This window comes from Microtus pennsylvanicus, chromosome 11, assembly GCF_037038515.1.
Source record: "Microtus pennsylvanicus isolate mMicPen1 chromosome 11, mMicPen1.hap1, whole genome shotgun sequence".
Classification (NCBI taxonomy): domain Eukaryota; kingdom Metazoa; phylum Chordata; class Mammalia; order Rodentia; family Cricetidae; genus Microtus; species Microtus pennsylvanicus.
In genome coordinates this window covers 61,846,251-61,871,451 of record NC_134589.1, presented here as the reverse complement: position 1 = coordinate 61,871,451, position 25,201 = coordinate 61,846,251, and the positions used below count along the sequence as shown (strand labels likewise).

The window sequence follows — 25,201 nt, the reverse complement described above, 5'->3', positions numbered from 1 at the left end:
GTCTGTCACTTTGCCTGTAGTTTAGCGTGAGCAGCCGCCCTGTGCCGGATACTGAGAGAGTGAGTACCTCTTGCTCAGAACTCGGTGGAACCCATGCCCCCGTCTGGCTGTGGTCCTACAGCCACTAAAAGGAGCAGGGAAAGCAGGGCTGTGTGACATCTTTCCCCTTGTTCTTCAGGGGTAAAGAAAGTTAGGTGCTTTTGGTTTATTCCTCGGACACAGCTAATTTTCCAAATCAACCCGACTGGTGAGTCCAAAAGTCGTGGAGTAGAACATCTGCCTTCAAAAATAACGGGGGACAGCAAACACTCGTAGCTGCCTGCTGACCGTCTCCGTGTGAGAGGGAAGAACATGGAACACGGGGTTTCAGAGCCTGAGCTTATTCTCAACTCTCCGCTCAGCAGTTCTGCTTAGCACTGCGCACTTCCCTCTTCTCTGGAGTCCCAGCCCTCCCCCGGGGGACTGAGCCCACTATTCTAAAGTCTTTCCCAAGGACCCTGGGGAATTCTGGTCTGCAGCCCAGATTTATACTCAGAAGTCTATTGCTTGGGTTTGGAAAACCCATCCAGATGAGTAACTATTAATTTGCCTTTGACGGTGATGCAAGCTCGTACACTTCCGGAAACCACATCCTTCCTGCCTCCAGTGTCAGTGACCACTATAAAGTCATCTCGTTTCCTCTTCGGTTCTACCTAAGGCCGGTATCCGGGTGAGTACAGTTTCATGGAGCAGTATGGGCAAAAGATCCAGGAAGGAATGGGAAACTATATTTAATGGCATGATTTGTCTTGGTCAACAAACTAGAAATTTCTTCTAGACTCTAGGTCTAGCTTTAAAGTATTTTGGGATCTTCCGTTTGTTGATTACTTGGTATGTGCATGTTGGGGCGGTGTTGGGGGATCGCGAAAGAAGCAGTTATAACTTCCAAGGACTTCAACAGGCTTGCCCAGCATCTACTCGGGGCAGCAGAGGGTGGGATGCCTGTGAGGGAGTGTGATGGAAGCCCAGGGGTAGCCAAAGTAAAGACTAAAGCCATTGCAGCAGGTCTCAGGGGCGGGGAGCAGAGGACTGAAAATTCCCGGTCCGGATGTGAGCAGAGGGCTCAATCTAGGAGGATCTGTAGAGCTGGGGTAGCTGTCAGCGAAAGCCCAAGAGATGACTGAAAGAAAGATGTGAGCTGTTGCATGGGGCAGAGATCGTTGAGCTTGAGGTACTTCAAGGGTCAACTTGCTGTCATATAAATACCAGTTTAGAGCCCATTACCATTGTCCAGGCTCTTTTCCCCTCCCCTGCCATTAACGGCTTCCATCTGAGAAAGTCACTTAGAGTCTCTACTACTCAGCAAGAGGAACCTACACACTTCAATCGGGAAACTCGATGAGAGAGAATAATCAGGCTAATCTAACCATGAGTTCTAACGAAATGTGACCCGTGATTCTCATGATATTTGTCTCTAAGAAACTTTCTAAGAGCCATTGAAGAGATGTGGGCATTCGGTTCTCCTTTATATGCACCCAGCTTCCACCTGATTGCCTTCTATCTGTCAGTGGGAAGTAGAGGAGCAGTGAAAGATTACCTACCCCTGTGTGCTGGGAGTCCTCCCCCTCTGCGTGGGGTGTTCTCCCCCTCTGCGTGGGGCATCCTCTCCTCTGTGCTGGGAGTCCTCCCTCTCTGTGCTGTGAGTCCTCCCTCTCTGTGCTGGGCGTCCTCCCTCTCTGTGCTGGGAGTCCTCCCTCTCTGTGCTGGGCGTCCTCCCTCTCTGTGCTGGGAGTCCTCCCCTCTGTGCTGGGAGTCCTCCCCCTCTTTTGCTTTGTCATGACTAGCATCTTTTCTCCTGGTTTTCTCCTTCCTTTGTTCCTTTCCCTCAGATGAAAAAAGGAACAAGAAACCAGAACCTTCCATTAAAAGAAATCAGAAAGCAAATCTCTTTTGCTTCCTCCGTGACTAAATGAGGAAGCTGAAATTGAGTAATAGTGAAGAGTGTCCAGGTCCCAGCCTTGTCACCATGGGACCACAGTCCTATGCTCTCATGTACGTTTGTTTTCTGCGTACTATGCTTGATTTATTGATGGCTTATTTGTTTGTTTGTTTGTTTATTAAGACAGGGTTTCTCTGTAGTTTTGGAGCCTGTCCTGGAACTAGCTCTTGTAGACCAGGCTGGGCTCGAACTCACAGAGATCCTCCTGCCTCTGCCTCCTGAGTGCTAGGATTAAAAGGCATGCGCCACCACCGCCTGGCTGTTGGCTTATTTATTTTGATCTCTGCAGGGGAGCTTTTCTTCCATGGCTCAGGACACATTCCTGGATCAAGCTAAGAGAACTTTCTGGTGAGTGTTTGGTTTACTTTTCAAAGCCAGACATGGTGATTCATAGAGTCGAGTGATTGTTTTTTTTTCCCACTCTTTGAATTTTCTGAGTTGAGAAACTTTAAAACTTTTACCAACCTATGGGTTACCCTGTGATGTTTCAATATTAGCATCTAATTTTCTAGAAGTGGAGACTTTTAGTAAGATTCTTCTTACCCACATGGGGTTTTCGTTCCTGCGTTCCAGTGTGGCCCTGAGCGCAAAGACCTTCAGAAGGGCTGCTGATGAAGATGACAAGTGTCCGCTGCAAGCTGGCCCAGTATCTAGAGGACCTCGAAGGTGTGGACCTCAGGAAATTCAAAATGCACCTAGAAGATTACCCGCCTGAGAGTGGCTGCATCCCACTCCCCAGGGGCCAGATGGAGAAGGCTGACCATTTGGATCTAGCCACACTCATGATTGACTTCAATGGGGAAGAAAAGGCCTGGGCCATGGCTGTGTGGATCTTTGCAGCTATCAACAGGAGAGACCTCTGGGAAAAAGCTAAGAAGGACCAGCCAGACTGGAGTGAGTAAACAAGAAGATTTTTTTTCCTCACAGTAAAGTACATGTAACCTAAAACATAGAATTTTAGTAATTTTAAGTCTTGGTAATTTAGTAATTTTAAGGCTTAGTAATAAGAAAGCTCACATTATTGTGCAACCAACTTCCAGAGCACTTTCCCTCTTGCACAACTGACACTCCTCCCTCACTAGGTGATGCCTCTCCATTACCTCACCCTGTCTCCTAGCAACCACCATCCTGTTTTCTGTTCCTGTGAACTTTACCACTATGGATTCCTCATGCAGGCAGAATCACGAAGTGTTTGTCTCTTGTGACTGACTTATTTCACTTAGCATAATGACTTCATGTATCTCAGAATTTCCTTCTTTAAAAAAGATTAATGACAAATATTCGTGTCTATACTACACTTTGCGGTCTCTTCAATTGCCAATGGATAATTGTGTTTACTCAATGTCTTCCTTTCTTTGGTTTTGAATTAGAGTCTCACATATCCCAGATTGGCCTCGAACTTGCTATGTACTCCAGGCTGTCCCCAAATTCAAAATCCTCTTTCCTCTGCCTTCTAAGTGCTGGGAGATTATGTCCTTGGCTACAAAGAAGTTGGCATCTTTAAAATGTTAATTTATTATCACCGTTTTTCCTCTTCTCCTGGTGGGGTATGAGAGAGTGGGAGGAAGCAGCTTTTTCTAATTCTGTAAAAACTCTACTTGTAGCCTGCTGTGACTAGTACCCTGCTCTCTGAGTCTGTTTCCTGCTGAGGCCCACCTCTGGTTTTCCAATCAGCTCCTGGCAGATGCTTGTTCGCTCTAAACAAGCGAAACAGCAGAAAGGATTCAGAGTAACCAGAAAGTCATAGGCAGAGGATGCTGAGTTGGAAGGGGTGGGGTAGCTCAGCAGTAGAGCGCCTGCCTAGCATGCTCAGGGCCCTGGGTTCCATCTTACACCACTGAGTCAGTGGAGACGAGGAGGTGCATAGCAAGGCAATTGTGATATAGGAGAGAGAGATGGAGCTGTGTGACAAAGGACACTGCAGTCATGATATAGGAAAAAGAGAGGGAGCTGTGTGATATAGGAGAGACGGAGCTGTGTGATATAGGAGAGACGGAGCTGTGTGATATAGGAGAGACAGAGCTGTGTGATATAGGAGAGAGAGAGCTGTGTGATATAGGAGAGAGAGAGATGGAGCTGTGTAATATAGGAGAGACAGAGCTGTGTAATATAGGAGAGAGAGAGCTGTGTGATATAGGAGAGAGAGACGGAGCTGTGTGACAAAGGACAGTTTGAGTCACCATGTGGGTGCTGGAAACTGAATCCAGATCCTCTGGAAGAGCAGCCAGTGCTCTTAACCACTGAACCACCTCTTTAGAACCCCCATACTGGGCAGTTGTAATAGATTTCGCTCTTTCACTAACCCCACAAAGAAATTACTAGTACTATTCATGCTTTCAAATGAACGGCATAGGCCAGGGAGAGGTTTAATTACCCAGGGCTCCCCACTCAGAACCAGGCATATCCAGAGTAAAAGGCCAGGCACGACTATAAAAGTATAGCCACGTGGTGTCGGCTTTCATATCGGGATTTTAAGTGTAAAAGCTGCCACCAGTATTAGAAGTTCTCGTTTGGATTAAAGTGAGACCTTAAATGAGAATATAATTATTGAGGGCTTAATCTGCTCAAGGTTTAGATTTTTCTTTTGTGATCTCATTGCTAGTGGTGTTGTCTTCTCCTTCCTTCCGTCTCTCCTGATCTTCCTTCTTTAGAAAGGGTCTCACATAGCCCAGGCTTGCCTACAACTCTCTGAGTAGCCAAAGATTACCTTGAACTCCTGTTCCTCCTGGGTACCAGGGTTACAGGTGTGCACTAACACCTTGCCTGGCTTACGTGGTATAGATAGAGTTGGTCCATATTAAGAAGGCACTCTGCCAACTGAGCTACAACCCTGGCATCATCTTACAGAATAATTTTATATCCATAGGAGTGGGTATATATTACACTTATGTTCCTGTCTGTGTCCTTAATCTACTGGATATGTTTTCTGGGAGGGGGCTTTTGTTACAGCACTCCTAAATTTCCCCTAGGAAGAAAGTTCAGACTATTTGGATATGTAGTTCTTGGCTGTAGGTACACGTTGGAATCTCCTTAGGGTTTTCTATGGATAGTGATGCCTAAGCTTCAGCACAGAGTAAGAACTGCTTCGAGTAGAGTCCTTCTTAGAATTTTAAAGTTTTCAATGTGAATTTAGTTAACCAGTGCTCTGAACTTCTTCATTATACAGACTGACAATAGTAATTTCTGAGGACCTAAGAATCTAGACACGGCAGCACAGGATATGACCCAAATGGATTACATACATGCAGCTGAGGTCAGGGAAGGGTGGGGCTGTCAGGAGAACACTGAGGATTGTGCACATAGCCTCCAAGTCAGGGTACTAGGGAAAGCCAAGGACGATGATGGCAAAGGAACCCTGTTTGTTCTCATATGGACTCTATGGACGTCTGGGCCTGGAAAAGACATTCTGTGTTCGGGAACACAGTGTTTGATGGTTGACAGCTACTCTTTCAAAGTGAGGCAAGCAGAATCATGCATACTGGGGTTCTGATGAAATAACTATGGCCTGCCACCTGAGCCATGTTTACTCCCCTCTCCTCCTCTTTTTCTTTCTTTCCTTTGCTTTTCCTCTTTGAGACATGATCTCATGCAGCCTAGGCTGGCCTTGAACTCACTACCAGCTGGTGATAACTCCTGAAGTTCTGGTCCTCCTGCTTCCATCTCCCAAGTGTTGAGCTTAGAGGTATGGGCTGTCATGCTTGGCTAAGCTATGTTTAATTCAGAAGGGCGTTTGACCCACCCCATACCACCCCATAGACTAGGCTCAATTCTACCCTCTGTGTTAGGACTTTCTGATGTACTTTGTGTTTTTTCCTTTTGTGTTTAGGTGATTCGTATGCTTCTAATCTCACCGTGGTATGCCAGGAAGACAGCCTTGAAGAGGAGTGGATGGGTTTGCTGGGATATCTTTCCCAGATCTCGATTTGTAAGAAAAAGAAAGGTAGGCGTGGGGCTGCTGCTTCCAACTTTGTTTTGAGACCTGGAAGAGGAGGCCAAGGGACTGGAAAGCAGGGAAGCTTGGCCACTCTCCAAGTTTCCTCCTCAGGGAACAAGGCCTGTTACAGGACCACCTTCAGCTGAAGAAGTAGATGCATGGCTTCTTAAAGTCCCAGGGAAAAGGATTACTACAGGCAAATATAGGCTTTAGTTAAAGGTATAAGGCTGAAATAACAGATTTTCTGGCTGGAGGCTGTGCCTGTGGTACTGGCTTTCTGCTCTATCATGAGTGGGAAGTAATTGGTGACAGAGTTTTAGGGACCTGATACACTTGAGCAGTGAGAGAATTATACCTCCTATTTCCCTAACCCAACCCAGCTGTTGCTTCCTTTAGAGTACAGGCACTTTTTTTTTTGCACATGGGCATGTTTTAATATTAATCTGCATTTTATGTTGCCTTAACGCTTTTGGGAAACCAGTAATAGATATAATGAGATACCTGGAGAACACGTTGCTGCTAGGGCCTATGGCTCCCTAGCCACACAGGCTTTTGACTGGACTTTCAGAGCCTGACATGAATCCCTACCTTGGGACTAGACCTCAAATCCAATCATAGAATGGTTGGTTACTGTCATGGCAATCATGCCACTATTGCATCAGTGAGTATAACCTTGCTATATACATATGAATGTTTGGTGAGCACATTATCTCTAGTCGACACTCATCATTCTATGCATGTTGTTGTTGTTGTTGCTATTGGCTCCTCACTATTCTCAGTGTTCTTCCTGTAAGAGCATAGGTCCACTCATAGCTTATTGTTGAGGAAGAGATGTGTGGGGGCTTTTCCGAGTCAACCTTGCTGTCTCTGCTGCAGATTACTGTAAGATATACAGACGACATGTGAGAAGCAGGTTCTACTGTATCAAAGACAGGAATGCACGTCTGGGTGAGAGTGTGGACCTCAACAACCGCTACACTCAGCTACAACTGGTCAAGGAGCATCCGAGCAAGCAAGAGAGGGAGTATGAATTACTGACCATCGGCAGGACCAAAACGTGGGACAGACCCATAAGTTCCATTAAGCTGGAGTTGCTGTTTGAGCCCGAGGATGAACACACAGAGCCTGTGCACACAGTGGTGTTCCAGGGAGCAGCAGGCATTGGGAAAACAATACTAGCCAGGAAGATTATGTTGGACTGGGCATCCAGGAAGCTCTTCAAAGACAAATTTGATTATGTATTCTTTATCCACTGTCGAGAGGTGAGCCTCAGGACACCAAGGAGTCTGGGAGACCTGATTGTCAGCTGCTGTCCTGACCCAAACCCACCAGTGTGTAAGATCCTGCAAAAGCCCTCCAGGATCCTCTTCCTCATGGATGGCTTTGATGAGCTTCAAGGGGCCTTTGATGAGCACATTGGAGAGGTCTGCACAGACTGGCAGAAGGCTGTGAGGGGAGACATTCTGCTGAGCAGCCTCATCCGAAAGAAACTGCTGCCCAAGGCCTCTCTGCTCATTACAACGAGGCCCGTAGCCTTGGAGAAGCTGCAGCATCTACTGGACCACCCTCGCCATGTTGAGATCCTGGGTTTCTCTGAGGCCAAAAGGAAGGAGTATTTCTTTAAGTATTTCTCAGATGAGCTGCAGGCCAGGGAAGCCTTCAGGCTGATCCAAGAGAATGAGATCCTCTTTACCATGTGCTTCATCCCCCTGGTCTGCTGGATCGTGTGCACGGGGCTGAAGCAGCAGATGGAGGCTGGGAAGAGCCTGGCCCAGACCTCCAAGACCACTACCGCCGTCTATGTCTTCTTCCTTTCCAGCCTGCTGCAATCCCGAGGGGACACGGAGGAGCACCTCTTCTCTTCCCACCTACAGGGGCTCTGCTCACTGGCTGCAGATGGAATCTGGAACCAGAAAATCCTATTTGAGGAGTGTGATCTGAGGAAACACGGCCTGCAGATGACGGACGTCTCTGCTTTCCTGAGAATGAACGTGTTCCAGAAGGAAGTGGACTGTGAGAGAGTCTTTAGTTTCAGCCACATGACCTTCCAGGAGTTCTTTGCTGCTATGTACTATTTGCTGGAAGAGGAGGAAGAGGGGGTGGCTATGAGGAAGGGACCAGCAGGCTGTTCAGATCTTCTGAACCGAGACGTGAAGGTTCTCCTAGAGAATTACGGCAAGTTTGAAAAAGGCTATCTGATTTTTGTTGTCCGTTTCCTCTTTGGCCTTGTAAACCAGGAGAGAAGCTCCTATTTGGAGAAGAAATTAAGTTGCAAGATCTCTCAGCAAGTCAGACTGGAACTGCTGAAATGGATTGAAGTGAAAGCCAAGGCCAAGATGCTGCAGAGGCAGCCCAGCCAGCTGGAACTGTTCTACTGCTTGTATGAGATGCAGGAGGAAGACTTTGTGCAGAGAGCCATGGACCACTTCCCCAAAATTGAGATCAATCTCTCTACCAGAATGGACCATGTGGTTTCTTCCTTCTGTATCAAGAACTGTAGTCGGGTGAAAACGCTTTCCCTGGGGTTTCTCCACAACTCACCTAAGGAAGAAGAAGAGAAAGGAGGAAGTGAGCACACGGACCAGGTCCATTGTGTTTTCCCAGAGCCCCAAGCTGCCTGTTCTTCCAGGTAAGGAAATTTGACCTCAAGCAGATGGTAGCCTGTGTCTTATGCCTCGTGGTCACTTTCCTTGGTCCTTACTTCCTCTCCTCTCTTTCTGATATTCCAAATATAATTGCCAAGCTTCGTGACAGTGTGACTGCCACTCTTTTATTGGTAGAGAGTGATTTGTGCTAGGCGGATAAGTGGGATTGAGGACAAAACCCTATAGACTAAGAAATAAGCATCTGGGGAGCACACCACTTGGGCACAAGGTATCAGGTGGACTGTGGCAGTGTGTGGAAATGTTCATAACCCCCCATTGCTTGTATCCTCTAGCTCACTGTCTTACTTTAATCCATGCTGCTGTATCGGATGCTTGAAACTAGGTTATTTTTGAAGATAAAGGTTTATTTATCATAGTTGTGGAGGATGGGAAGGCTAAAGATGGAACACGCCACATACTGTTCTTACCTGTTGGGTGGAGGGAAGCCACTCCTTGGTTCTCTCTTTCACAAGATACCGTTATTGTATATGAGGCTTAACCCAATGACTGAACCATCCTCCAAGGACCTCACCTCCTGATCCCATCTTTCTGAGACTAGGGTACCAATATGAGTTTTTGAAGGGCAAAGTGAACATTCAGACGACACCAGGGGGAGAGGGAAAGAGAGAGGAGATAGAAGAAGACAGACTTTCTCCTTAGGGCCCTAACTGTAGTGAAGAAAGGTTAAGAGGCCAGACTAGAACCATACACCTATGAGGAAGGCAGGGACTCTGGCTAAAGCCCCTGATGAGAAGTGGGGATCCTTTACTTTGGGTAACAGCCATTTTACTTGCTGGGCAGAGGCCTTCTTTGTTTGTTACAGAACCTTCCAAGAGGACTAGCTGTAGCATGAATACTAAAAAGCCAGAGACAGATATTGGGGTTCAAGCTGAAGATCAGAAAAGCAAAGTAGCCAAGTACCTGTACCAAAGCTCAGACAAACAAAGAGGCAATTGGGTCCTTAACATGACTGCAGACTACAGCTGTCTCCATCAAACCCCAAGACTGCAACTGTCTCCTCCCATTTTATATTCCTCTCCACCCAGCCTATCACTCCTGTCTCCACCTCCTTAGTGCTGGGATCACCTTTGTGTGAGCTGTGTTTCTCTTTTAGACAGATTTAATCTTGTGTAGCTCAGGGTGGCCTTGAGTCCTGGGATTAAGGGTCTGTGCCACTTCCTGACCTCCAGTGGTTTAACTCTGCCTTCTGATCTTTAGGCGAGTTTTATTTATTAAAACACAAATAAAACATCACTACAACTAGCTATGTGGGTGTCCGCATCAGAGTTTTGGAGTCACAAAGCCTGTCCTGTGCGTAAACAAAGAAGTTCTGCCTTTTTTTTTTCCTTTCAAAGCTAGGGCTTCATGTAGCCCAAGCTAGTTTTGGACTCATTGTGTAACTGAGAATGACCTTGAGTTTTTAACCGTGCTATTTTCTGAGTAGTAGGGTTACAGGTATCGACAAGTATGCTCTGCTGTTATGTAGCGTGAGGGGCCAAATCTAGGATCTTAGATATGCTGGTAAACTTCATTCCCGTTCCTCAGGCTCTGCATTTTCATAAGACTACGGGGTATTCTAACGTGAATCCCTGGAAATGACTGTAAAACTAAAAACTACCAATGTAGATGGGTGTTGCTCTTAAGATTCGGACTTTTCTTCTGTGGTTGCAGCATGGCCTCAGGATTGTCGACAACACTCCCAATGCATTGGGCAGCCTGGGTCAAAAATGCTCCTTGGGCCACTAGGCTGCATGTCCGGGCCAGGGGCACAACAGCAGTCTAAGGTGGGAAGGAGGTGGCTGAGGATGTTTGCAGTAAGCCTAAAAGCTTACTTCTTCTAATTTCAAAAGGAGCCTCTCTACCCAAGACTCCCCCGCCTGCTTCCCTCTGAATCAGCAGTGGGTTTATGGCTGGTGGTTGCCGTCTAGAAGACTTTTCTATGAATAGGTGCCAGGAGCTCTGTCCTGAGCTCTAGTTTGTTATCATTAGAAACCGATTTTCTTTTCTGTCTTTTTTCCATGCCGTCTTAGACTGGCGAACTGCTATCTCACGTCTGGCTTCTGCCGAGGCCTCTTCTCAAGTCTAAGCACCAATGAGAACCTCACTGAACTGGACCTCAGCGACAATACTCTGGGGGATCCGGGCATGAGGGTGCTGTGCGAGGCACTCCAGCACCCAGGCTGTAACATTCAGAGACTGTGGTGAGTCCCCGGGTGTGTGCGTGTGCATGTGCTTGTGTGTGTGTGCGCGAGAGGGCGGAGAAATGGATGGGAGGAGACACTAGAGAAAGATCTTTGATGGTCTGGTCAGTTGTTTCCATGCTAATGTGAAAAAATGACCAAAGGCCAAGCTCTAAAGGCTTTAACATTTTTTACCTCAGGTTTGGACGCTAAAGTTCAAAACCACACATCTGCTGGTTGGTTCCGAGTCTCACTTCCTGGCTTGTAGATGACCATTTTCTCCTTGAGTCTTTGCATCATCTTCCTGCTGTGTGTCTGGGCTCTCACTTCTTACAGACATTTCTTGTATCTGATTCCGGCCCCACTGGACTAGGGCCAACACTGTAGAGTCAGTTTAACTACGCATTTGAAGTTGCCTATTTCCAAATATGGTCGCACTCTGTGGACTTCTGGAATAGGACTTTGACACATTAAGCTTGGAGGAACAGAGTTGACTCTATTATGAACGGGCAGGCTGAATGACGGGAGGAAAGTCTAGAGAGTTTTAGATGGAGAAGATAAAGAAGAGCTGAAAAAAACTATTTCTTGGTGGCCAAGCCAAGCCTGCGTCTTCCATTCTTTCCGGGACCAGGCTTCTGGGTGAGAGCTGGGAAGTTTCATTACAGATGCTAGCGGCTGGCAGTATCAGAACATACTAGAGCGCTGTGGGATGTGAGTTTCTTATATCCCATTCTATGATCTATTTTATTTAAGTAATTAACTCTAAATATATGGAACAAGAAAAAAAATAAATCAAAAAATAATATAATTTAAACTTTTCTATTTTTCTTTTCTTTAAAATATGTGCGTGTGTGTCGTATATGTTGTCTATGTGTGTGTGTGTGTGTGTGTGTGTGTGTGTGTGTGTGTGTGTGTGAATGTGGGCCTGCACATGTCACAACATGCATGCAGAAGTCTGAGGGCAACTACGGAAACTGGTTCCAGGGACAGAGCTCAGGTCCCTAGGTTTGGGTGACAGGAACATTTACTCACTAAGTTACTTCACTGGCCCCAATGTGGGGAGCCAGCTGAATTCCTAAGGAGACTCCATTAATTCCTTTTGAGGCAGTGTTGGAGGTGATGTCATTATTTTGTACTTAGTCTCACCTCTTAAAGGTGTCAGCACATCTCACATCACCACACTGAGGATCAAGCATCTGACATGTGACCTCCTGGAGGCAAACATGGCCTCCTGGGGACAAATGTGACCTCCTGGAGGCAAATGTGGCCTCCTGGAGGCAAACGTGGCCTCGTGGAGACAAACCACCACTAGACAACTGCACGAAATGAATCATCGATTGTAATCAGTGCTGTTCCAAGCTGTGCGGGGCACTGACAGACAGACGGATGCTCACACAGGCACTGGTCCTGGGCTTTGCTTCAGCTTTGCTGACATTCCCAGTAGTTCTTCTTTGTGGCTCATGGAGATCTGTTCACTAAGGAGAATATCTATGGAGACTGGGAGTCAATGCCACGTAGAATGGGAAAATGTGAACAACCAGGCCAGCACAGAGAGACTCTGGCTGCTCTTCCCCCACCCCTGCTAGCTGTGTCTTCCTGGTTGTGACATTGGTGACCCTGCCCCACCCAGCAGGCTAGGAACTTTATGAGAACACCTGTCAGCTGGGCTTTCTAAATTCCTCTTCAGTGTGGAGAGAACGCTGGGATTAAATTGTCAAGCAAAATCAGTGGAAGTATGAGGCTTGCAAAGACTTTTTGTGTAGATGAGAAACCCAGCGATGCATGCCCAGTGATGCATGCCCAGTGATGCCTGTTAGAAATTCTTGAGGACAAGAGCTCCAGGCTCCTCACTCTTACATTTAAAAACCTGAAAGTGGATGAACACAGTAGCCGTGGGCTATGGCCAGGTGAGCAGCAGTTCGCTTCTTCACACGTCCTGTGTGTTGCTCAGGAACTCTCCGGTTACTCCGGAACACATTTACTTCTGCCTCGTGTGGAAACCAAATCCAGACTTGAAGGCAAGAGCGGTGAGGGAGGCTGTGCATCAGCTCTCCCTCCATTTGATGAGCACCTGAGATAGCCAACGCAAAAGGAGGAAAGGCTCTTTAGGTTCAGGCTTTTAGTCCCTGGGCGGCTGAGCCTGTTGTTTGAGTCTGTGACGAGACGGAATATCATGGTGGTGTTATATGGTAGAGGAGTCTGTGCACATCATGACGACTGAGGAGGACAGGAGAAAGAGATAGAGAGGGGGAGAAACAGAGAGACAGATGGGAGAGAGAGACACTCACACTCTCTCACACACACACAGAACACAGTATCTCAATTCCCCTTTAAGGTCACCCCCTCCCACCCCTCACCCTACCCCCCCCCCCCCCGCAGTGACCACAAGTCCTCCTTGAGGCTCCGCTTCCCAGAAGTTTCGCCACCTCCCCATAGTTTGACCCTGTGGGTCTGGGGCACTTGTAGGATCCAGATTCTGACGGGGTCACACTCTGGTGTCTTGTGCTTGCCACGAAGGTTGGGACGCTGTGGACTTTCCCACCAGTGCTGTTTCGACATCTCGTCTGTGCTGAGCCACAGCCAGAAGCTGAAGGAGCTGGATCTGAGCGACAACGCCTTGGGGGACTTTGGTGTCCGACTTCTGTGTGTGGGACTGAAGCACCTGTTCTGCAGCCTGCAGAAGCTCTGGTGAGTGCGGCCCATCACCCAGGAAGCTCTGCCATTGAGGTCCCTTTCAGGAACTCGCTGATGGACTAGAATATTCTCAGTGGCTAGGACTTCCTGTGGTCCCTTCTGCTCTGTTTCTGGTCATTTAGGCAGCCAGGGGTGGCTGTGGGGAAAGCTACATGTGGAAATATAACACTGGCGTGTATGTGTGTATGCCGTGCATGTGCATGCCATGGCACATGTATGAAGGTCAGAAGACAACTTTTTGGAGCCAGCTATCTCCTTTATGTGGGTTCTGGGATTAAACTCAGGTCGTCAGGCCCGGTAGCAAATGCCTTTACTCGCTGCGCCATCTCCCTGGCGCCCATATGTACATTTTATTTCAATAAAAACCAGTGAAGGGAGAGGAAAGATGTTCTAGTGCAGGAATGGGTCTAGTAGCTGTCGTCTCACCAAACGGGGAAGGGATGAGAGAGAGCTCTGTGGAGCTGAGGTTCAGATTTCAGCGGAGGGAGCAGCAGGAGATGCAGTCTCCGGGGACATGGTACAGAGGCATGAGAGATGGCACTGACCCTGTCCCCTCTGCATGCCAGGTTGGTCAGCTGCTGTCTCACATCTGCGTGCTGTGAGGATCTCGCATTGGTTCTGAGCTCCCACTGTTCTCTGACCAGACTGTACATCGGAGAAAACGCCTTAGGAGATTCAGGAGTTCAAGTTTTGTGTGAAAAAATCAAGCACCCTCAATGTAACTTGCAGAAGCTGGGGTAAGTAAGTCTTCGTATCTCTGTGGAAAATCCAGTTCTCTTCAGAGATGGTTATCTGGAAAACATGGATGGGGCCACTCTAGGGAAGGTTCATCAGCTGGAGATGAAGTGGGAGCCGCAGCATGAGCATCAGACTGGTGTGACGCATCAGATTCATGCAGCACACAGCAGGGATTCTGCACTGCAGATTCAAGGAGCCACAGGTTTAACCATCTGTGGGCTAAAAATATTAGGAAAAATTATGTCTGCGTTTGATGTATATGAACCTTTCTCTTTGTCATTATTCTCTGAACAATACAGCATACTACTTATGGTGTAACATGTATGCCATGAGAGGTATTGTAAGTAATCTGGAGATAATTTACAGTCCATGGGAGGATGCACAGAGGTGTTAGGCAAATACTCTGCCGTTTTACATGAGGGACATGAACACCCACAGATGTTGGCACCTGTAGGTGTCTTAGAAAACGTTACCCAAAGACACCGGGGAACAGTCTCATTACTACTGACGAGGTGAGTCCTACTGGCTCATGGCAGTATAGTCAGAGCTTCTTAGTGGTTGTGCAGCTCTATTTCTCCCATTGAGCACGAAACTTGCTTCTGAGACCTGTACGAGGGCAGTAACCCCTTTACTGTGTGAGCGCTTTCAAGGACATAAATGAGTTCTGTAAAGCAAGTTCTCTGCCCGAGCTCTCATCCCCCAACCACAGCTTCTCAGGTTCCGCACTGGAGCAGCAGCCCCAGTCTCTGGTCCCCAAAGATAGCATCATATTAATGTGGCACAGATGTCTCTAAATCCTCAGCAGTGGCAGAGCTCAGCATCAGCACCAGTCTAGCCAAGCTCTCCCAGGAAACAGCTGGATTGGGGATGTTTCTCTTGGCATCCAGACCCGAAGACCCAGTGAGACTTTTACGTTTGGGGGTGGGGTGTTCTGTTTTCAGTGTGATTTCCTTATGTTTGGTAGTCTATACGTCTTTCAAAAACTCAATATATTCATTTATGGATTTACTCATTTGCTTATTTAATGTGCACCCCAGCACCTGCGTGGAGGTCAAAGGACAACTCTACAGGGTCAGTTCTTCTCTTCCACCTGGACATGCGTCCCAGGGACAGAACTAGTTTGTTCAGCTTGGCAGTGGGTACCTTCCCCAGCAGAGCCATTTTGCTGGCCTCACATCAGGTTTTTGAGGTTGGAATTCTGCAGCGAGTAAAAGCACAGACCGCCAGCTAATGGCCATTCACTACTCTTTCACGATCCTCTTGAGAATCAGCTCATTGCCCCCCGGAAATGGAGCTAAGTGCTCACCAATGCCTGTATGTCACAAAGAGGTGAAAATGGGGCTCAGGAGCTCCAGATCTCCGCCTGTGGGTGCTGGCTAGAACCAGACACCCTTGTGCGATTCCCCAGCCCACCCCTTTGCGAGTTCCTCGGTCTGGTTATGTTCACAATTGTACTCTGCGAGGTTTCAGCATCTGCTCCTAACCTTACCCCCGTCTCTGCTAACTCAGCTGGGAAAGACTAACATGTCCTTTCTGTCAATATCTATAAATAAAACAAACAAACTGAATATGTCTTCATTCACATGATTGATAGAAATGGCAGCTAGATAAATATTTAGGACACAGTAAAGCAAGCTGAGCATACTGGTGCAGGCCTTTAATCCCAGCACTTGGGGGCAGAGACAGGTAGTTTTCCATGAGTTTGAAGCCAGCCTGGTCTATTTGTCTATTTAGTAACTTCCAGGACAGTCAGAGCTATATATGAGATCCTGCCTTTGAAAAAAAAAAGTATAACAAGATGAGTCTGGACATGTGGCTCTATTGGTAGAATTCTTGCTTAGCATGCATCATGCCTTGAGTTCCATCCCTAGTACAGAGTAAACTGGGTTTTGTTCACATTCCTGTAATCCTAGCACTTGGGAGGGAAAGGCAGGATGGTCAGAAGTTCGAGGTTATCCTCAGTTACATAGTGAGTTTGAAACTAACTTGGGCTACACGGATCTATGTCTTAAAAAAAAATCCAAAATCCAAAACACCTGAAATCAATTATCCATAATTAACCACCAATATTAATTGTAAACTCTGATACTTCCCTGAGCATGCTCTATTAGCCCAGCCCCAGACATTACCAGGTTGCCTTCCTATACTGCTACAGCATGGCTTCTGAATCAACGGATGGGATCTGGCCCCTGAGTTTCCTAAGGTCGCTGGAGCTCTGTTACGGGTCCTGATGGTGGATGTGATCTTGTTTCCACGCACAGCGCTAGGGAAGGGGTAATTCATTGGCCACAGACCGGGATGTGGTAGTGTTGGCCTCAGGATCCTGTCCCACTTCTGCCGGTCCTTGCCAACCCTTAGCTTGGCTCATCCCTGCAGCTCATCCTTGCCCTGTGCGTGCTGCCTTTCACGCTGAGGTGATGGGTTCCTCTTCTGTAAGTTCGGCACTGGCTTCTCCCCCTGTGATCTGCAGCTTTCCCCACTGATTTCCTGTTGTTTGTTTCTACACTCTCTAAGATGTCTTATGTACCCCCAAGTGTCAATAACCACCCATAGACAGATGTCTTCCCAAATAGATCTCACACCCAGATGCCACTTCTGAGTTTTGCTACAAAAGTATCATACTTAGTTTAACGTAAGGAATTATCCAGGTTTGTGAAGGTGAAAGTGAACAGTGTCTCTGTCTCTGCAAACCTGGAAGAACAGGCTGTGCTCTTAACCTCTGAACCATCCAGCCTGGCAATTGAGATCTTTATTAGGACCATCAGGTGTTCTAGATGGGCAAAGTATCACAGCTTCACAGAATTAAACAAATGCAACATAAACAAAAATAACATACCTTAAACTATTTCCCAACAACTTTCAATTCTTTCCTTGTCTCCTTCCTTCCTTCCTTCCTTCCTTCCTTCCTTCCTTCCTTCCTTCCTTCCTCCCTCCCTCCCTCCCTCCCTCCCTCCCTCCTTCTTTTTCTTCCTTTCTTTGTTTTTTGGAGGGGAGGACCAGTTTTCATTCTACCTTCCCCTCATTATGAGCTGTATTGAATTAGTTTTCTATTCCAAGGCCTGGCCTGTTCTTCTACTTTTCTTTGTCATTCATAATCTCTTCCTCATGGAAGCTTGGTTGATCCTTTTCTTCCCATGGACAAATAGGAAGCTTTCATTATTTTTCACGTAATTATTCTGGTTAATAATTATTGCAATTATTTTTTTTACCTATCCTGTATAGAGTGCCCACATGTATCTGTGGGTGTGCGTGCCATTGCGTGCATGTAGAAGTCAGATGATGACTCATAGGGCTTCATCCTCTTTCTTTCATCACGTGGGTCACTGGGATCAAGCTCAGACCATCAAGTTTTGCAGCCAAGAGCCTTTTTCTGCTGATTCATCTCACCAGACCTCAAATAATTATTCTGCTCTCTACTTTTATTACTTAAACGTAGAGATATGGAGGTTAGGGTTGTAGCTTAGTTGGCAGTGTTTTCCTGGCATGCCAAGCCCTGGGTCTGATCATTAGCATGTCTTAAATAGGGTGTGGTGGTGCATGCTTGTAATCCCAGCACTCCAGAGGATCGGAAGTTCAAAGTCACCCTAGACTATACAACAAGTTAGAGACCATCCTGGGTTATGGGAGATTCTGTCTCAAAAAAAAAAAACAAAAAAAGGAAATAAAATTAACACTACTATCTTGAGTTTGTAATAATGGAATAAAACAATCATATTTGATACCATTATCCTACATAATAAATACTCAACCATGTTAGAACTTCTTCAGTTGTCATCACGAGACCGTTTTGTGAAATAGGGCAGATTGCTGATAAATAGGAAAACCGTATGGAATTAACTGAACGCAGCAGGTAGCAACCTGTGTTCAGGACACAGAACAAAGCTATCTAGGGTTTATTTTGGTTCCCAGTGTGAGGGTACAGCTCATGGGCAGACGTGGGGGAGCGCAGGAGACACCGGGAGACACATTGGCAGGAGTGTAAAGAGGCTGGTCATGTCGGAGCCGCAAACAGGACGCAGAGAGAGACAAAGGCTGCTACTCACTTGACTTTTTCCTTTTAATTCAGTCTGGGACCCCAGCCCATGGAATGGTACCACCTATATTCATTTAAGGTAGGGTTTCTTACCTCAGCTAACCTAATCTAGACAATTCCTCACAGATATGCCCAAAGATTTGTCTTAAAAGTGATTCTAGATCATGTCAAGTTAACAGTTAGTATGTAAACCCTCATGGGGATTGGCTGGAACTGAGATATTGCCAGCGGGTGGGCTGACAGTATGTGGTTGTTTGATTTTTCAAAACATTTTGCCATGCATACTCATGCCTCAGCCTCAGTGGTTACCAACATTCTAATCACCTGGCTATGGCATTGTCCTCTTTTCCGTGGTACCAGGAAAGGAACCCAGGGCCTCATCCGTGCTAGGCATGGATTCAGGTGACTCCATAACAGTAGGAGGCTGTTTTTCTCTGGGTGGATCTGGTGGATCAGGCCAAGCAAAGAGCATGGACCTGAACTGGCCAGAGTTATAAGGCCTATTTCCTCCAGCCAAGCCACACCTCCGGATGATCCCACAAAAAACATGTCTAAACAGCACCACCAACTGGTGACCCAGTATTCAAACATGTGAATCTGGTGGGGGACGGGGTGGGTGGGGGGGAACGGGGACACATATTTAAAGCACAGCGCTTGGCTGTAGACAGTGCTCAACTTGACCCAAGAAGAGTAAATTAAAAATTCTTGGACTGTTGTGAGGTCTGAGAGGTAAAGGCTCCTTCCATCAAGCCTGATAACCTGAGCTTCATTCCTGGGACTCGCAGAGCCGTCCTCTCAGGTGCCTGCTCTCTGTCTCTGTCTCTCACAAAATGTAATAAAAATGTAATGTTTTCTTTCCATCAGTAGTAATACAGATCAGTGGTTTTGTGCTAAGGGACAGGCAGATGGATGGGAGGTGTGACCGACGGCGGATGTGGTGAAATCACCCCACCTTACCTGGCCCACAAGGTCCCTGCCCCCTCTTTTTCCCCATCACTGTAAGTTCCAGCAAGTCCCCAGAATCCCCACTGAGCCTGACTCTGCCCCTACCTCACATCTGTCCTTAACTTTCAGGGAGACACAACCTCATGACCGCTGATTTCCAATCTGTGACAGGTGTGTGGTACTTGTGGCGGCTGCATTGTTATCTTGCCTGAGTGACATCAGAGTCAAGATGGCTGTCTGCAGTGTCAAAGGATTGTAGTTAGGGGAATGTGGGGTGTTCTTTCAGATGAGGCGGCCCAGAGGAGTGTCTGCTGCCAGAGGGAATCTGTGTGAGAAGTGTGGGTGCATCCGATCATTTGCTTTTCTCTCTTTCTCTTGTGCTCATTCAAGCACAGCGTATGCTGAGGCCCTTGTTCCCCTCTCTTGTGGGATCCAGAGATGTGGATTCACGCTTCAGATTGTATCCAAGATGCTGGCTTCTGACCTTTAAGTCGGAGGATGCAGCTCAAAGCGGCGTGCCATGTCTGAGAGAGCCTGGGCACTGAGAACTCTCTTTCCTCTGGTTTTCCTATAGGTTGGTGAATTCTGGCCTCACTTCCGTTTGTTGTTCAGCGCTGACCTCTGTCCTCAAAGCCAGCAGGAGCCTCACGCACCTCTACCTACGAAACAACGCTCTTGGAGACACGGGGCTCAAGCTCCTCTGTGAGGGACTTCTGCACCCTGACTGCAAGCTACAGATGCTGGAGTGAGTCCAGGGGCTGCCTGAGGTGATGGGAATATGTGGTGTGAGTCCACGGGCTGCCTGAGGTGATGGGAATATGTGGTGGGAGGGAGACTGGGGAGCAACCAGGAGGCAAATCTGAGTTTGAGGAGCGAGGAGTCTTCCTGGGTATAGGTTCATTAGGCAGACCTGGGACATTTCCAGATGGTGTGAAGCTCAAGAGTTGAGTTTCTGCCAACCCCAGGCCTCAAAACCAGAGGCAAATTCATATGATATGGCATTGGTATTTTGTGGAAATCTAGGGGAAACAGCGCTTAAAAAAGTCAGCTAACCTATTTCTGTTACTATTTTGGTCTGCACAATCCAGTACATTGGGAAAAAAAACTTCCATCTAAAGGGGGAAGAGAAACATCAGTACCGTAAAAAGCTGCTTCAAGCTGCTCATGCCCGGGCTTTTTGGGCGTGGGAAATAATGCCGGCTAAGACCTTGGAGACCGTGGCAGGATGGGGGGCTGAGGATATTTTCTTTACACCGCCCTCATTTCCTGAAGGTTGGACAACTGCAGCCTCACCTCACACTGCTGCTGGAATCTCTCCAAAATGCTGACCCGCAACCGGAGCCTCCGGAAGCTGGACCTGGGCAACAACGACCTGGGCGACCTGGCCGTGGTGATGCTCTGCGAGGTTCTGAAGCAGCAGGGCTGCCTCCTGCAGAGCCTACAGTGAGTGCCCAGGGGGCTTAGAGAGATCTGGGCCAGTTGTTGGATCTTAAAAAACAGAGCAATGTGGGGAAAGTTACATTCAACAGCAGCCAGGTATTTAGACTAGCCAAGATTCCATTGAGTGTGAAAGGCTTTATCCTGAAAACCAATAATCTCTTGAAAATAAATATTGTTCAGTGTGGCTGCTTTTCATTGAGATTTGCTTTTCTTTAAGGATGGGAAGTTTTTTCATACCCAATTGAATCCCAAGTGGTTTAAAATATGGAGGGCCTAGATAGAGCAGAATGAACAAGGACCAAGAAAAGATGTATTCATCGACAGCCAGAGCCACATGACAAGGGGTCCTAGACGCCCCCAGAAGCTTGTGATTCTTAGTATGAATGGACCAGAAGCCACAGGAAGAACAAAGTTGGGGATAGGGATCCAGTAGAGGGATTGTCATGACTGAGCTGGGGGCTAGGCTCAAAACAGCCTAGGGGATTCTGGGATGTAACCAGCTTATCAGGTAAAACAAAACACTATCGATCAGGTGACTTAAACAACAGGAGTCTGTTTAACTAGAGAAGCCAGAACATCTGAAATGAGGTGTGGCTTATTTAGTTGCCAGAAAAGGGCTCTTCTTCACTAGCAGAGGGGCTGGCTCCCCGTGTGCTCACACTCGCAGAGGGCTGGCTCACCGTGTGCTCACACTCGCAGAGGGGCTGGCTCACTGTGTGCTCACACTTGCAGAGGGGCTGGCTCACCGTGTGCTCACACTCGCAGAGGGGCTGGCTCACCGTGTGCTCACACTCGCAGAGGGGCTGGCTCACCGTGTGCTCACACTCGCAGAGGGGCTGGCTCACCGTGTGCTCACACTTGCAGAGGGGCTGGCTCACCGTGTGCTCACACTCAGGGTGAGATGGGGAGAGGACAGGTTTCCTGGGATAAGGGTTCTAATCCTGTCACAAGGACTCTGTTCTTACTTTTGCCCAACTCCAGTCACCACCCGCAGACCGTACCCCACATTTCAGGGTAGGACTCCAACACAGGCGCACTCTGAAGGTGTGCGAACGCACAGTCCACAGCTCAACCTGACGTTGGGGGAAAAGATGCAGGGCGAGTGCTCCATCTCCTTGGTTAACTTTCAAGGAAACTTTTTAAAACAACAATCTCAGTTTTGTTTAAAAGTGTAACTTACATATGTACATACCCACAGTGGGAGGTAACCAAATGCTAACAGTAGTGAAAGTCTAGCATTGCCAGCCAAAGGGGCATCATGGGATGGGTTTTATTTCAAGAATTTCTCTTCTGTATTTGTGAAGCTTTCTGGGATGAACCTGAGGAACTAGGGGAAAGTGTCACTTTAAGATACAGGAAAATCAATGCTGTAAAAAATACCTCATTGTTTTCAAAGGAAACCACGTCCACGGTGTTCACACTTACTCACGTTTATCGTCACTGTCGGCAGAAAGCAGATTACCGTTTCTTATTTGCTTTTGTGAGTTCTTTCTAGCTGAATTCTGCTTATTTACATCATCTTCATTGGTTTTCTTTCTTTCTTTCTCTCTTTCTTTCTTTCTTTCTTTCTCTCTTTCTTTCTTTCCTTCTTTTCTTCCTGGAGCTTGCTGTTTAAACCTGAACACTTTTCAATTGAGGAACGCTTACCTGGTTTTTGATACCTGATTGTTCCGTCAGTTGGAGATCATCTGCTTTGGCAGCCTCTATCTCTGCTTTAATTTTCATGACTTCTTCAGCTGCTAGATCTCCATTTTTAAAACCACTACTTGAGGTTGCTCATCTTCTTTGTCCCTGTGATCCCCATCATCATCTGAGAGCTGAGGCTGGATTTTCTTGGTCTCTACGGTGGGGCCTTCCTGGAGGCGGGACAGGAAGGCGGGTTCAGCGGGGAGCACATATGACACCTGGTTCCGCTTGCTCATGGCGGTTCTCCTTTCAAGGAAATTTTAATGAAGAAAGTGGATTTGGTACTTAAGTTGACTGTGGTGGCTCATACCAATAATCCCAGCATTCAGGGAGTGGAGGCAGGAGGATGTCTAATTTGAGAACAGCCTCACTACCTAACAAGATCCTGAATAAGAAAATATGTGCAGACTGTTTGAGAGGCATATCAAGAAATTGCAATGCGTAGATTTGTAGGAAGTCTAGATTAAATAAACATATTGTAAAATATTTCCGAGACAGTTGAGGAAAGTTCAACATATGCTGAACATTGACAGTAAGATGTGAGAGAACATTGCAGTTTTCTTGTAAAAAGCGTTGGCCATTAGATATTACGCAGCGAGATAACTATGAATACATGGAGTCAAGGCGTCCAGTCAGGAAGGTGTGGGAAGCCAACAGACGAGCATGGTTGGCCATGAGCTGCTTCAGCGGTTGAACCCGGGAAATGGTGTAAGGGGATTCATGCTCCCTCCTGTCTATCTGAAAATGAGGGTCAATATACAATAAGCTGCATACAAAACTCTATAGCTCCAGCTTGTCAGGGGCCTGAGGAAGGAGGATTGCTTGAGTCTAGAAGTTTGAGGACAACCGGACAAAACAGTGTGACTTTCTTTAGAAAGCACAGAAACGACATTGGTTAGGAAACTCAGTATTTCAGGGCATGGAGATGGGATTAAAGGAAATGAGATTACATGCATGTGTATACACACACACACACACACACACACACACACACACACACGATCACACACACACGATGATGTCTTAAGTGCCCAGGCTACCCTTGAACTGTGCTACTCCTTCCTGCTTTAGCCTCCTAAGCGCACACATTATATAGATCTACACCCCCACACCAGATGAGCTGACATTTTAAAGGCCCAATTCCCAGTTTTCTGAGAATCTAACCAAAGCTTTCTTTCTGTTTTTATAGGTTGGGTGAAATGTATTTTAATTATGAAACAAAATGTGCCTTACAAGCGCTCCAGGAAGAGAAGCCGGAGCTGACTGTCGTCTTTGAGCCTTCTTGGTAGGCGTGGGCACAGGACTGCCAGGCGCCACCGTCCTGCTCCGTGCCCTAGTGCACACCATTCTTCAGGGTTGTCAGACCTGCCTCCACCATCAGGACCATGGCCAGGGTTCTCCTAGCTCAGGGTCTGCAGCAAAGGCTCCTGTGGGAGCCAAGGATGTTTCCCCAGTGAAGACACTGGTAATGCGAAGATGGCAGAGGATGCGGCTCCGTCATGTCCTCAGCTGGCAAGGTGTTCCCTCTTGGTGACCTCATGGAACGCACTCACAGAAACATTCCGTCCTTTCCTCCGCTCATGCTGGTTTTTTTTCTTCCCCCACGTCTCTCCCCTTGTTTTCTTTACATTTGTCCGTATCCTTGTTCTTGGTCTTCTGTTAACTGACTGTACCATGTAAGTAGGTGGCTGTGTGCTAAATGGCAAGTTTGTGGTAACTACTCATTTTTTTTTTACTTTTTAATAGTTATGTTTTTTATTTAGCTACCCAAAAGTCCAGAGATTTATAAAAATCCATTTTGTATTTATTGTATGCATGTACTACTTTCTTAATTTAAAAATGTACCTAGAATTCTTTTAAGTTATTTGTCCAAACTTCTAAAAATAAATCATTTTACATACTTAAAATATCTCTTTTTTTGTTTTTCAAGACAGGGTTTCTCTGTGTCGCTTTGGAGTCTGTCCTAGAATTTGCTCCAGGCTGGCCTCAAACTTACAGAGATCCACCTGCCTCTGCCTCCTGAGTGTTGGGATTAAAGGCGTGTGCCACCACTACCTGGCAAGAACAACTTTTAAACAATACAGCATTGTCCAGAGTGGAAATATTGTTTAATATTGTCCAGTGGACTCTCCAGACCTTTGCTATGGAAATGGGGTTGGTGAACTGTTAGTATAGGAGATTATGCAAGGACAGAGCAACCATGCCACTAAACACTCTCTTTGGATAAACTGACTTTAAAAAATGGCCCACTTTCCCCCTTGAAACTCGGGTCCTCACTCCACCTCGCCAGTGCTGGTATTGCAGGCTTGTGCCACCACGAGGTTTATGTGACTCTGGAGCTCAAACCCATTCTTTGTGGATGCTTGGCGAGCATCGCACCAACTGAGCTATAGCTTCCTAGAGAGACTAATGTAATAAAGAAAACTGTGCGGTGCAAAAATCAGTGCAAACTCTTTGATGACTTAGGAGTGTGTGTGTGTGTGTGTGTGTGTGTGTGCGCCCGCGCGCGCGCGCGCACACACGTGCATGATGGAGGAAGGTCATTGGCTAATAAAGGAACTGCCTTGGCCCATTTCATTGGTTAGAAGATAGGTGGGAGGAGTAAACAGAACAGAACACTGGGAGGAAGAGGAAGTGAGGTCAGACTCGACAGCTCTCCTCTCGGGAGATGCCATGCCCCACTCCCGGGCAGACACACGCGATGAAGCTCCGACCTAGAATCTTCCAGGTAAGACCGGTGCTCACAGATTATTAGAGATGGGTTGATCGGTATATCAGAATTAGCCAGTAAGGGCAAAAGCTAAAGGGCCAGGCAGTGATTAAATGAATACAGTTTGTGTGTTGTTATTTCGGGGCATAAGCTAGCCAAGCAGGCAGCTGGGGTGTTGGGGACGCAGCCCCGCCGCCGCTCCAAATTACTACACGTGC

The 25,201-nt window shown here is 47.1% G+C and overlaps 1 protein-coding gene and 1 pseudogene across 2 annotated transcripts; one reads left to right on the top strand and one right to left on the bottom strand.

Annotated features, from left to right (window-relative positions):
* The first annotated feature begins 638 nt into the window (after window positions 1-638).
* On the top strand, window positions 639-24,176 carry Nlrp3 (NLR family pyrin domain containing 3). Of its 2 annotated transcripts, none has more exons than XM_075992367.1 (11): window positions 639-709; window positions 2,268-2,326; window positions 2,552-2,872; window positions 5,805-5,918; window positions 6,789-8,541; window positions 10,588-10,758; window positions 13,255-13,425; window positions 13,998-14,168; window positions 19,722-19,892; window positions 20,420-20,590; window positions 23,463-24,176. In XM_075992367.1, exons 3-11 carry the CDS (start codon window positions 2,590-2,592, stop codon window positions 23,560-23,562), a joined length of 3,105 nt encoding a protein of 1,034 aa, XP_075848482.1. In that variant the 5' UTR covers window positions 639-709; window positions 2,268-2,326; window positions 2,552-2,589; the 3' UTR covers window positions 23,563-24,176. The 2 variants fall into 2 exon arrangements, with proteins under 2 accessions (XP_075848482.1, XP_075848481.1); XM_075992366.1 differs by lacking the exon at window positions 639-709 and adding an exon at window positions 1,986-2,031 and having other exon boundaries at window positions 23,463-23,684.
* On the bottom strand, window positions 22,009-22,509 carry LOC142859411 (uncharacterized protein KIAA1143 homolog; annotated as a pseudogene).
* Window positions 24,177-25,201: the final 1,025 nt, after the last annotated feature.